Source organism: Chlorocebus sabaeus, chromosome 21, assembly GCF_047675955.1.
Source record: "Chlorocebus sabaeus isolate Y175 chromosome 21, mChlSab1.0.hap1, whole genome shotgun sequence".
Lineage (NCBI taxonomy): Eukaryota > Metazoa > Chordata > Mammalia > Primates > Cercopithecidae > Chlorocebus > Chlorocebus sabaeus.
In genome coordinates, this window is record NC_132924.1 from 68,827,849 (window position 1) to 68,840,500 (window position 12,652).

Here is a 12,652-nt window from a genome sequence, read left to right on the forward strand (position 1 = left end):
CAATATTTACAAATATCTAGATGTGGTCATCATTTAGCCAAAATGTTTTGGCATCATATAGACTCAGCCTTTGACTACTTTCAATGGGTTCTTTGACTGTTCTATGAAAAGGACAAAGTTCAAGTCATGGAAAAAGGACATAAGCCTAAAGCCATCAATGAATACAGGCAATTCATTTGAGTCCAGCAACTGGTGGGGTCCTATTACCTTTCATGTTACAAAACTTAGAAGGGAAAAAGAGAGACAGAAAAATGTAACAGAAGTCAGAAATATAAAGAACAGGGTGGATATTGTCTAGATTTGAAGGTCAAATATACAGGAATTCTTCATCCCACTATAAAAATTCTAGTTCTAGGCAGTCCTGCAAACCAGAAATCTGTATTCATTTCATTGCCTTTTTGAGACTCTGACCCAGTCATTGTAATGTAACCATCTTTGTAAATCTGTGTTCATCCTAAAGGAAATCAGAACACAACAGGAAACAGACAGTTTTGTTATGTAGGGGTGAATCATCTTTTATTATTTTTGTGTAAGTGTTCCCAATCATCATGTATGATTCTGGTGTAAGTGTGTTTTTTCTTTCCATGTAACAAAACACATTCATAAGAAGAAAACTAGTTTATAAAATAACCTTTAATATCTCAAATGTGGGACTGATAATGATTGCTATGAATTTCTCCCTTCAAATGCTTGTTTTTAAAAGTAAATATACATTAGAGATTATGACTACTCTGGGGGGAAAAGCAAATATGAACATTTATAGATAAATAGAATAAAAATTAGAATTGACTCATTATAAAATATGTTTTTTTCTCCCATGATTAACTGGTAGCATATTATAGATCAATTATAATTTATTCTTTTGTAACATACTCTTAAATAGAAATCTGTCAAATGGACTTCATATATGAGTCTTGAATTTCATGAGACTCCTCTATCTTGTGAAACTACATCACAAGAGAGTACAATTTATTTATAATTGACAACACTACACTTGAAATTATTTAAGTTGATTTTTTCGGCCTTGCCAGATATCTACACTAAAGCTTGTCATATTCATTGTCTTATATTATATAATAGTAAGAATGGTGACAATAATTAGCACTTATTGAGCACAAACTCCCTGTCTCTGTCTGGTTTTACAGTCAGTGTGTTTTCCATGCTGTCATTAAGCAACTCATAAATACACTAAATCCTTTGGTGAATCTGGAGTGAACAGAATGCTTCTTTACTCACCTTCCAAATTTAAGAATACATACTTTATTAAAGAGTGTTCTGAAATGGCATCTTTAATTACAATCCTACATTTGCTTCTCTTATAATTCGACACAGCATGTGGAAGTTGAAGTAATCTCTCAACCAGAGAAAAACAATTACACTCAAAGAGAATTAATGCCTTTAAAAGCTTTGTCCTACTCAGATTCACCATAGTCAAATTAATTTTATAGAAACTTCGGTTGTTTTTTAAAAATAACAATTGTTGTTTAACTGAATAGGAGCATAGGTAAGATGTAAGAAGTTAGAAGAATACTACACATTTCACATTAGTGAATTTTACTATACTTCCCATAGCAGTTTATGTCATTGTAAGATACATAAATGAAACAAAAGAAAGACTTAAAATGCTGAAGGAGTACATTCAAAGTTATTTACTATCAGATGCAGAGAATTGTCTCTACATCTAGGAAAGTCAAAGTCATGCATTAACTGAGGAAAACAAATTACTAAAGAATCTGAGAACTAGATTTGGAAAAAAAAAATGTGTCTGATTTTTACCCAAATTTCTATTTAATCTAATAAAATTTCACCCAATTTATATTTAATCTCACACTGGAAAGTAGTGATATAACCTAAGCAATCCAGAATTTGTATTGTTCACTGACATTTGTTTTTAAGACTCTTCTCTAAGTTATAAAGCAATATAAAAAGCTCATGTTGGAGAAGAACATCTAAAGGATTTGGAGTGAAAGGAACAATGAGACAAAATTAAGCACATTTGAGAGCAATGGAAAACAGCTACTAACACATACGCCAGGAAAGTATTGTCTTTTTAAAAAAATCAAACTGTTGAGAAGTAACACTTTAAAACTGTGGGTTGTTTTCATGATGATTTCACATATAAGCCACCAGAAACTTCCATAAATTGTTTGTACGTAGGGACCAATAATTCTGTCCAAACTAATTTGCAAAATTCACCCTAGAACATATTTTTCAATTGGGAAAATATTTTCATTGTTTGGAACTGTGATATAGAAAGTCATTCCTTTTATTATTTAAAATTGAGAATACGTACATTGGAAAAGAAGAAGGAATACTTTATTGTTCTTAAAATGTCATTACATTTAATATTAATGTAAATCAAAGAACATATTGCTATTCTTATTTTCCCTCTACCAAACAAAATTACTGATGTTAACAAGTTAGGACACTTAGTAAGATAGGTTATACACACACACACACACACACATATATATGTATGTAGTTTTCAGTCTACTCCATCTGGACTGTAATTTGCTACATCTGGTCAAGAAGATCAACCTACAAATATTTAACCTCTACTTATACAAACAGGAAATATTTAATTGAGTGCTTACTAGGAAATGCTTGTTCTAGGTTTTTTACAGGCTTTATCTAATTTCACCTCAGTGACTCTTAAAAGATACATGAACTCTTAAAAGATACATTACTCACCCCATCTTCTATAAAACTTGGGGCCAGGGAGTTTAAGGAACTTGTCCTTGTTTGTACACCTAAAAAATAAGTACTGTGGAGATGCTTGTGTTCTTACTTATAATTGTATAACTCCAAAATCTATAGCTATAGTATTTATTTTCCTACAACTTCTTCCGATTAATGCTTAGAGATCCCTTATGTAGTTTCTATGCATTTGCAATTAAAATCCATTCTTGTATCTCTTACATGACCCTTTAATTGCTGAATATCTCTATGTAATTTTTTTGGTTTAGGCCGAGGTGGCTTTTTTTTTTTTAAAGTTTGTGGGCTTTTTTTTCTTTTTTAAGTTTGGCCTCTCTGAAACTAAGGTAGAATTATAGATCTTAGAATTGGAAGTAAGGATGAAGGGCATCCATTTGATAAACGGATCTTTTCTAATGACCATTCAATCAGGGCCTGAACATATCCAGTGACAGAGCCCTTGCCTCTGGCAGCAGCCCATTTCCATCCTCACACAACTCAGAGTGCCTGAAATTTCAGTCTTTTGACTCTGCGTAGTGTAGCATTGATCAGTTGTAATCTTTTGGATGCCAATGAAATGAATGTTATGTCTTTTTTTTTTTTTTTTTTTTTTTTTTGAGACTGAATGTTGCTCTGTCACCCAGGCTGAAGTGCAGTGGTGCAACCTCGGCTCACTGCAACCTCCATCTCCCGGGTTCAAGCAATTCTCTTGCCTCAGCCTCCCGAGAAGCTGGGATTACAGGCACCCACCATCACGCCCGGCTTATTTTTTGTGTTTTTAGTAGAGACGGGGTTTCACCATGTTGGCCAGGCTGGTCTTGAACTTCTGACCTTGTTATCTGCCCGCCTTGGCCTCCCAAAGTGCTGAGATTACAGGCATGAGCCACTGTGCCCAGCCAATGACTTCCATTTCAATTAAGATATTATGTAGTGGATTATCTGTCCCTCTTCTCTGGAGACTAACCGCTGTCATTTATTTCAGCTGTGATTCACATGAATTAAACTCTTCTCTTTCCTTCCTTCCTTCCTTCCTTCCTTCCTTCCTTCCTTCCTTCCTTCCTTCCTTCCTTCCTTCCTTCCTTCCTTCCTTCCTTCTTCCCTCCCTCCTTCCCTCCCTCTGTCCCTTCCTTCCTCTCCTGCTTCTTTTTTGTGTGTGTGTGGGGAATGGGGTGTGGTAGGGACTAAGGCCAGCCTAGTATTATACTATTTCTCATGAAGAAATGAGAAAAGTATCTTTTAACAATTAGTTAACATTTTTTGCCTATAGGATAGGTAAATATACAAAAAGATAGATATTCCATTTTATGTTGTTGACCTAGTAATATGAAAAAAACATGTGAGTTAGGCATGATGAGCTATTAATTATCTATTTCCTGAGGGAACGTTCATTCTGGTAGATAAGATTGCAATAATTGACAGTGGGATGCAGGTTATAAGAGTAATTCAAGCAAAATGTAACAGGAAGCTCTCTGAGAATTTCTTGGCAGTTGCATTTGAACTAGCTTTAAGTGTGGATCTATTCTGTAGCTGTCGGAGTCAGGAAAAATAGTAACAAAGGCCAAGGAGTGAATGAGCACAGTGCATGACTTCCCGCATGATAGAGGACATGAGAAGTACTGGGATAGGGTCTAAACTGCAATGATAGTGACCTGATCTTTAGTGTTAAGTTAAAGAGTATGAATTTTATCCTCTGTTGAAATCATATTTTTGATGATAAAATGATAAAATGAAGAGGTCAGTAGGACAAATAGATAAAACAAGGCAATCGGTCACATGACTAATATATGTTTCCTGATGTTAACAGCTGGAACAGGTGTTAGAACAGGTCTACGTTGCAGCTTTCTGTCTTTGGAAGGCACGTTGCATTCTACATTTTGTGTGTGCTGCTGAAAGTTTCCTACTAAGTGTGCACCCGAAAAATCTAAAGCACTGATTCAGGACATACAGTTTTGGAGATACAGTTTTGGAGAATCCTCAAAAATTCTATCCCATGGGAGTGGTGTGTGTTTGTGTGTGTGGGTGTGTGTGTGCATTGAGCAAAACATATCTTTGAGAAGCCAACAATTACCTTCCTAACACAAAAGTGGACTTAAATTCCTGTCACTAAAGTATAGGTATTCCTCTTCCTCTCTTCTTTAGGACTGTACCATGTTAAGTATGAAACCAGCAAATAGGAATATAACTCCCATTTTAATAAAATACAGGCAGGGCACAGTGGCTCACGCCTATAATCCCAGCACTTTGGGAGGCTGAGGTGGGCAGATCACCTGAGGTCAGGAGTTCGAAGCCAGCCTGACCAACATTGAGAAACCCCATCTCTACTAAAAATACAAAAATTAGCCAGGTGTAGTGGTGCATGCCTGTAATCCCAGCTACTTGGGAGGCTGAGGTGGGAGAATCGCTTGAACTCAGGAGGCGGAGGTTGTGGTGAACTGAGATCACGCCATTGCACTCCAACCTGGGCAACAAGAGCAAAACTCCATCTCAAAAAAAAAAAAAAAAGTAAAATGCACACATTTTGGTTCCGGTTCCAATATATTTCTTAGTACCCTGAAGAATAAGCACTGATTGATAGCTACAACAGTAAATATAGTCAGGTTACCATGTACCAACAGTCTATGCTTGTATAGTGCTTCACATTAATACCCAATGTTTTGCTTTGTTACCTTGCAGAAATGTTGGAATCCAACAATGTGATCACTTTCAATGGCTTGGCCAACAGCTCCAGTTATCATACCTTCCTTTTGGATGAGGAACGGAGTAGGCTGTATGTTGGAGCAAAGGATCACATATTTTCATTCAACCTGGTTAATATCAAGGATTTTCAAAAGGTATCAGTATTCTAATATATGCACTATAGTTATTTTGAAGCATCTCAAGTCATAGATAATTCTGTAGCTACTTAAAAGCATGATTACTGACAGAAAGTTGTTTTGAATTAATATTTTGTCTTTTCTGCTGCAAATAAAAATGACAATAATGAATCAATGGATGCAATAGATTAAAAAAATATCAAGGATGAAACCACAGTATTTGCAGTAATCAGTATAAGAAATATGAACTTCAGCTTATCCTTTCATATCTATTTTTCCTACATAAAAGTAAATACTTGAACCATTGTAGCAATACATCATAATTGACTTCATGAACTATGCATATGTGTGTAGGTATAAATTTATATTTCTCTATATTTCCAGAAAATGAAGAGTTTATCTAGCCATTACCCACATGCCTAATTTGGCATGCTATCAGTGTTTGTAAATAAAGTTTTATTGAAACACAAGCACTCTCATTCATTTACATATTGCCTGTGTCTGTTTTTGTGCTACAACAGCAGAATTCAGTAGTTACAAAGGATATCAACTGGTCTACAGAAACGACTATTTGGCCTTTTAAACAAAGAGTTTGCCAAACCCTGATCTAGAAGATCAAAGTATCAGATTTTTTTTAAATGTGGTCATTCAGACATCAGCAGGATATAAGTTCTGTCTTTATTCTTTATAGTATTTCTGGCTTATTTCATTAATAAGCTATACAGTTTTTTTGTTTGTTTGTTTTTGTTTTGTTGTTGTTGTTTTTTGAGATGGAGTCTCGCTCTGTCGCCCAGGCTGGAGTGCAGTGGTGTGATCTTGGCTCACTGCAAGCTCTGCCTCCCAGGTTCATGCCATTCTCCTGTCTCAACCTCCCAAGTAGCTGGGACTACAGGTGCCTGCCACCACGCCCGGCTAATTTTTTATACTTTTTTTTTTTTTTTTTAAAGTAGAGACGGGTTTTCACCATGTTAGCCAGGATAGTCTCGATTTCCTGACCTAGTGATCTGCCCGCCTTGGCCTCCCAAAGTGCTGGGATTACAGGTGTGAGCCACCGCGCCCGACCTTTTATAAGCTATACAGTTTAACAAATAAAAACATGGATTGACAAATTAGTGAAAATTGTGCTACTAAGTCTACATGTGGTATGTCTAAGTGAACCATTTTATCACAGTCAATATTTCTGATACTAATTATCTGAAGAATAAAGGTCTTTATGCAGTAGCTTTCATAAAGGTAATAGTAGAATATTCATTTTGGAATACATCCCTATCTGTTTCTATTTGTATTAGTTTTACTTCTTAACATTGCGGGCTTTGAACTGGTATGTCCCAACTACTCACAACCAATAACAGATTTGGTGATGATTTTTAAGAAGTAACAGAATTTTTACAAGCTTTTTTATCTGGTTGGAGAGTGTTGCTTTTGGGATAAAAATGCAGTTTTAAATTCAAAGCTGATTTATATTTTTAATAGAGTATAGCATAAACCTAAGACATTTGCTTTTCTTCCATTACCTGAACACTAAAAATCTGACCACGGCATAAAGAAATTTGATTCATTATATATAGTGTCATATAAAATGGTAATACACTTATAATGTACTTTAGAATTGTGATATGCCAACTTTAAAAATCACTTTGGAGGCCGGGCGCCGTGGCTCAAGCCTGTAATCCCAGCACTTTGGGAGGCTGAGACGGGAGGATCACGAGGTCAGGAGATCGAGACCATCCTGGCTAACACAGTGAAACCCCTTCTCTACTAAAAATTACAAAAAACTAGCCGGGTGACGTGGCGGGCGCCTGTAGTCCCAGCTACTCGGGAGGCTGAGGCAGGAGAATGGCGTGAACCCGGGAGGCTGAGCTTGCAGTGAGGTGATCCGGCCACTGCACTCCAGCCTGGGCGGCAGAGCGAGACTCCGTCTCAAAAAAAGTAACTTTGGGTGTTTCTATTTTGATTTTTCAATTCAATTGATTTCATAGCCCCCTCAGATGATAATAATAAATGCCTGTTATCTATTGTCTAAAAATATTGGTTATTCACTTGTTTTTCTGAAATGATAAATATTTATCTTAGTCTTCTGAAAATATCATAAAATAAGCAGATTTTTATTGTTGTTTCACCAAAAGAAAACCATTCTTTTTAAAGTGAGCACAAAATAGATCGGGTGCGGTGGCTCATATCTGTAATCCCAGCACTTCAGAAGGCCAAGGCTGGTGGATCACCTGAGGTCAGGAGTTCAAGACCTGCCTGGCCAACATGGTGAAACCTGTCTCTACTAAAAATACAAAAAATAGCTGAGTGTGGTAATGGGCGCCTGTAAACCCAGCTACTTGGGAGGCTGAGGCAAGAGACTGGCTTGAACCTGGGAGACAGAGGTTGTAGTGAGCCGAGATCATGCCATTGCACTCCAGCGTGGGTAATAAGAGCAAAACTCTGTCTCAAAAAAAAAAAAAAAAAAAAAAAAAAAAATCTAACTCAACTAAGAAATATTAGATGTATTGATTTTAGGAAATTGTATCAGTTAAAATTGTAGGTATTTATAATAATTTATCATTTTGTGATATTCATGTATGTATATATCTATAGACAGAGAGCATTATGAGCATAGAATACCTAAGATTATATATTTAACTTATTTAACATTTTTCTGTGACTATATATTCTGAATGTGGTTAAACTATTTCATTATTTCTAAAACTGAAAATAATCAAATTATAAAATAAAAAATTTACCATTTTATATCTAAGAAAATCTCTACAGCCATTTGTACACTCAGAATATATCACAGTATCTTTTACCAAATATACTTAAAATGAACTATTTTAAAGTAATGAATTACAAGGTAAATCATTTGTCCAAAATTGTGATATTCTTGTTATAGTGCTTGCCTTTGAGTTTAAAATCATTCTACTAATAATAAAAGGTATATTTCTTTTTCTTTTTTTTTTTTTTTTTGAGACGGAGTCTCGCTCTGTCGCCCACGCTGGAGTGCAGTGGCCGGATCTCGGCTCACTGCAAGCTCCGCCTCCCGGGTTTACGCCATTCTCCTGCCTCAGCCTCCCGAGTAGCTGGGACTACAGGCGCCCGCCACCTCGCCTGGCTAGTTTTTCGCATTTTTTAGTAGAGACGGGGTTTCACCGTGTTAGCCAGGATGGTCTCGATTGATCTCCTGACCTAGTGATCCGACCGTCTCGGCCTTCCAAAGTGCTGGGATTACAGGCTTGAGCCACCACGCCCGGCCCAATAAAAGGTATATTTCTAATTTTTAAAACATCTTATTACAAACAGATTATTTAATTTTAATTATGTCACATTGTTTATACAATTGAACCCAATTTACTTAAGAATTTATATCAGTTGGGTGTGGTGGCTCACACCTGTAATCCCAGCAGGTTGGGAGGCCAAGGCCTGCAGATTGCTGGAGCCTAGGAGTTTGAGACCAGCCTGTGCAACATAGTGAAATCCTGTTGCTACAAAAACAAACAAACAAACAAACAAAAATACACAAATAAGCTGGGCATGGTAGCACACGCCTGTAGTCACAGCTAACCTAAAGGCTGAGGCAGGACAATCATTGCCCTGGAGGTCAAGGCTGCAGTGAGCTGTGATCATACCACTACATTCCAGCCTGGGCAATAGAGTGAGACCCTGTCTCAAAATAAATAAATACATACATACATACATACATACATATTAGATCTGTTTATACATATATTTGGGGTGTTTTAATATTCCTTTTAACCTAAGCATATGTAATGTTCAAATAGCTTTCTTCTAAGCACCTATTTTTTGTGATGAACACTACAGGAGATTTATGATATGTTATTAATAATTCTTGATGACCTTACAAGGTTAGCAGTAAAGGTAAATGAGTAATCTTATGGGTAAATACTAGGCAAATCCCTCTCAGAGGCAAAAACACATGTTCAGGTTTGGAAGAACTGTGGAAAGATTCTTGGCTTTGATAAAAGGGTATGATCTCTTTAAAGCATAAATGCTTATTACATAACATGTGTAAGTGAGCCTGCCATGAGTGGAAGTGTAGAGGCATAAGGATGAAAAAGTACAAAATAGATTATAAAGCATTTTGAAAATGAGAATAAGAAATTTAGATAGTTAACTGAGAAATTTGTGAGCAAAGAATAAAAAGACAATTCCAACAACCAACAGTTAACAAATCCAACCAAAATGTTAGTAATTATTCTTTGTGGAAATGAATACTTAAAAGACTATTAAACATACATTTACCTTTGTTCCACTGGCTTATACTTATCCTCATTAAATTGTTCTCCAAAAGAACATTTCTGCATCAAAATTTATTTTTCTCATGTCAGACTTCTAAACTTTTAATTGTTATTATTATTATTATTATTAACCCTGCAACTCTAGAAAGTTAATAGACCCTTTTACGTCTAAGAATTTTTAGCATGAATATTATACAGATTATTGTTTATAAATATTTTACTTAGATAATAGAATCACAGAGAATCATAAAATGACGTCCATGCTGTCTCAACAATTAAGCAACAAGAGCTAGGAAACTATGAGAAAACAACTTGTCTTTTAAAATATATATATTTATATGTTGTAACTTTGTTTTTAAACGTATATATGCTTTAACAATCAGTGATTTCAGCACAATTTAGCTAGAAAGCTGAATATGAAAGTCAATAAATCTTAACTGTTATATATTATTACTGTTATGCCCTAGAGAAAACTTATGTTTTACCCTCTTACATTATAAACCTTAAATAAAAATAGATCCCCTTGCCTTTCCATATCCAATGTGAAGACTCAACTGCTGGGATTGCCCAGCAATCACTATAGAAATCCAGCAGTCAGAGTAATGTTAATTATAAGAACAATACATTTACTGATCTTGAATGTTTTTATATGACTACTTTGTAAAAGCCTGTGGAACAAGTCAACTATAATTTTAATTTACATATGCAGGCAAATGTGAAAAGGAAAGCACATAAAATAGAAAGAAATTTAGAACTTAATGTTAAAAATGAATGCCTATCCAATTAGCCAAGATCCAGCCACTGTACTCTAGCCTGGGTGACAAGAGTGAGACTGCATCTCAAAAAAAAAAAAAAAAAAAAAAAAAAAAAAGAATGCCTATCCCTATCCAACAATTTTTAGGGCATACTGTTTTGACATGAACCTGAAATGCATTTATCAAGTCATCATACATTACTTCAGTATGTGCCAAATCCTTGTTTGTAAATGTGTTTTGTTTTGCTTTGTAATTCTCCAGATTGAATATCATATTTTTGCCCAAGTTTATGATCATTTATATCGAATTCTCTAGCTGGGCGCAGTGGCTCACCCCTGTAATCCCAAAACTTTGGGAGGCCGAGGCAGGTGGATCACGAGGTCAGGAGATCGAGACCATCCTGGCTAACACGGTGAAACTCCGTCTCTACTAAAAAACACAAAAAATTAGCTGGGCGTGGCGGCGGGTGCCTGTAGTCCCAGCTACCCATGAAGCTGAGGCAGGAGAATGGTGTGAACCCAGATGGCAGAGCTTGCAGTGAGCTGAGATAGCGCCACTCACTGCACTCCAGCCTGGGCGACAGAACAAGACTCTGTCTTAAAAAAAAAAAAAAGATTTATCTAGAAGTTCCCAAATGAATGATAATCAGTCATTTTAGACTAAAAGCTTTCCAGCAGACACGAATGATTAAGTGCCACCATTTCTTTTTTTAATATATGACTTTTTTCCCACTGAAATTAACTATTAATAATATTACTAGAAAGGAAAAATGAATAAAAAACAAATTGTTCTGCCCCTATACAGATAAGAGTCATTGGAATTGCTCAGGGGATTTTATATTAAAATCAAATGAGCGGAGTATTTGGATTAATATTGTTGGGGGGATGAATCCACTGTCCTCCAAGCCACCACTAACATCTTGGTTCATCTACTACTGTCACTGTATTCACACAATATGGGACTTTCTGGAAGGATGAAGACTAAATATGAGGCATAAAAACACAAATAATTGTTTCTCAACTAGTCTTTTAGCCCACATTAGAGAGGGTAATAGTTTTTTAGAGCTATCTATTTGCTTCTTCAATCTACCTTTATTTCTCTAGCATATACCATGTTACTTATAAATATTTTCCCTTTCCAAAAAAACAAAAACAGTAAAGAGGAGAAAAAAGAGAAGTTTCATTCTAAGTTTTTTTTTTTTTTTTTTTTAAATCCTTTCAGTTACTTATTCTAAAATATCATGCTGAGATTTGTTGCAGGGAAATGTATCCAAAGCACCCAAATGTTAAAATTACAAAATCACTATTTCATGATAAAGGCCAGTTTAGAAAAATCTGAGCCATATTCTATGCCAGTTTCTACTTCTCTTCACTAAATTCTCACATCTTCTCAAGAAGATCTCCCTCTCCCAATCTGTGTGCCAGTTCTTGTCACACTGCACGGCTTAGATCTATTGTCTGCGTCAGTTTCTCTCTTGCTCAACTTTTTTATACAGCAAAGGCTATTGGGTAGATGGAGAATCAGTGACTTATGTTCACACCAATTAACTGACGCCACTGGAAGATCTAAAGTGAAAGGTTCCTGAAAGAGTCTTTACGAAACTTTACTTCAGTTGCCCCAATGTCATCTAAAAGACTATATGGTGTTGGATCTCTGAGACAACTTAGTTGACATAAAACAATGTTTATTCTCTGTCCTTAGATTGTGTGGCCAGTATCTTACACCAGAAGAGATGAATGCAAGTGGGCTGGAAAAGACATCCTGGTAAGCATTAACCTACTAAATTATTATACAGGTTGAGTATCCTTCATTGAAAATGCTTGGGACCAAAGTGTTTCAAATTTCTGATTTTTTTTTTTTTTTTTTTTTTTTTGGTGGGGAAGAGGTTAGAATCTTTTCATATATATAATAAGATATCTTTCAGATAGAACCCAAGACTAGAAGCAAGATGTATTTATTTTTCATATACATGGTATACCCATAGCCTAAAGGTAATTTTATTTTCCCCTCAGGGATGCTGAAAAAACTCTGCTGTGTTTCTGCATTTTGACTGTGACTAATCACATGAGGTTGGGTGTGGAATTTTCCACTTGTGTGTCATGTGGGTGCTCAAAAAATTTCAGATTTTGGAGGATTGCAGATTTCA

At 35.7% G+C, this 12,652-nt stretch overlaps 1 protein-coding gene across 5 annotated transcripts in view; it reads left to right on the forward strand.

Annotated features, from left to right (window-relative positions):
- Positions 1–12,652, forward strand: part of SEMA3A (semaphorin 3A) — a 522,459-nt gene that overhangs the window by 355,736 nt on the left and 154,071 nt on the right. For all 5 annotated transcript variants that reach the window (XM_038004552.2, XM_038004551.2, XM_038004549.2 and 2 more), the window contains 2 exons: positions 5,368–5,525; positions 12,208–12,270. In XM_038004552.2, the coding sequence (XP_037860480.1) occupies positions 5,368–5,525; positions 12,208–12,270 (221 nt within the window). The remainder of the gene's footprint in view (positions 1–5,367; positions 5,526–12,207; positions 12,271–12,652) is intronic.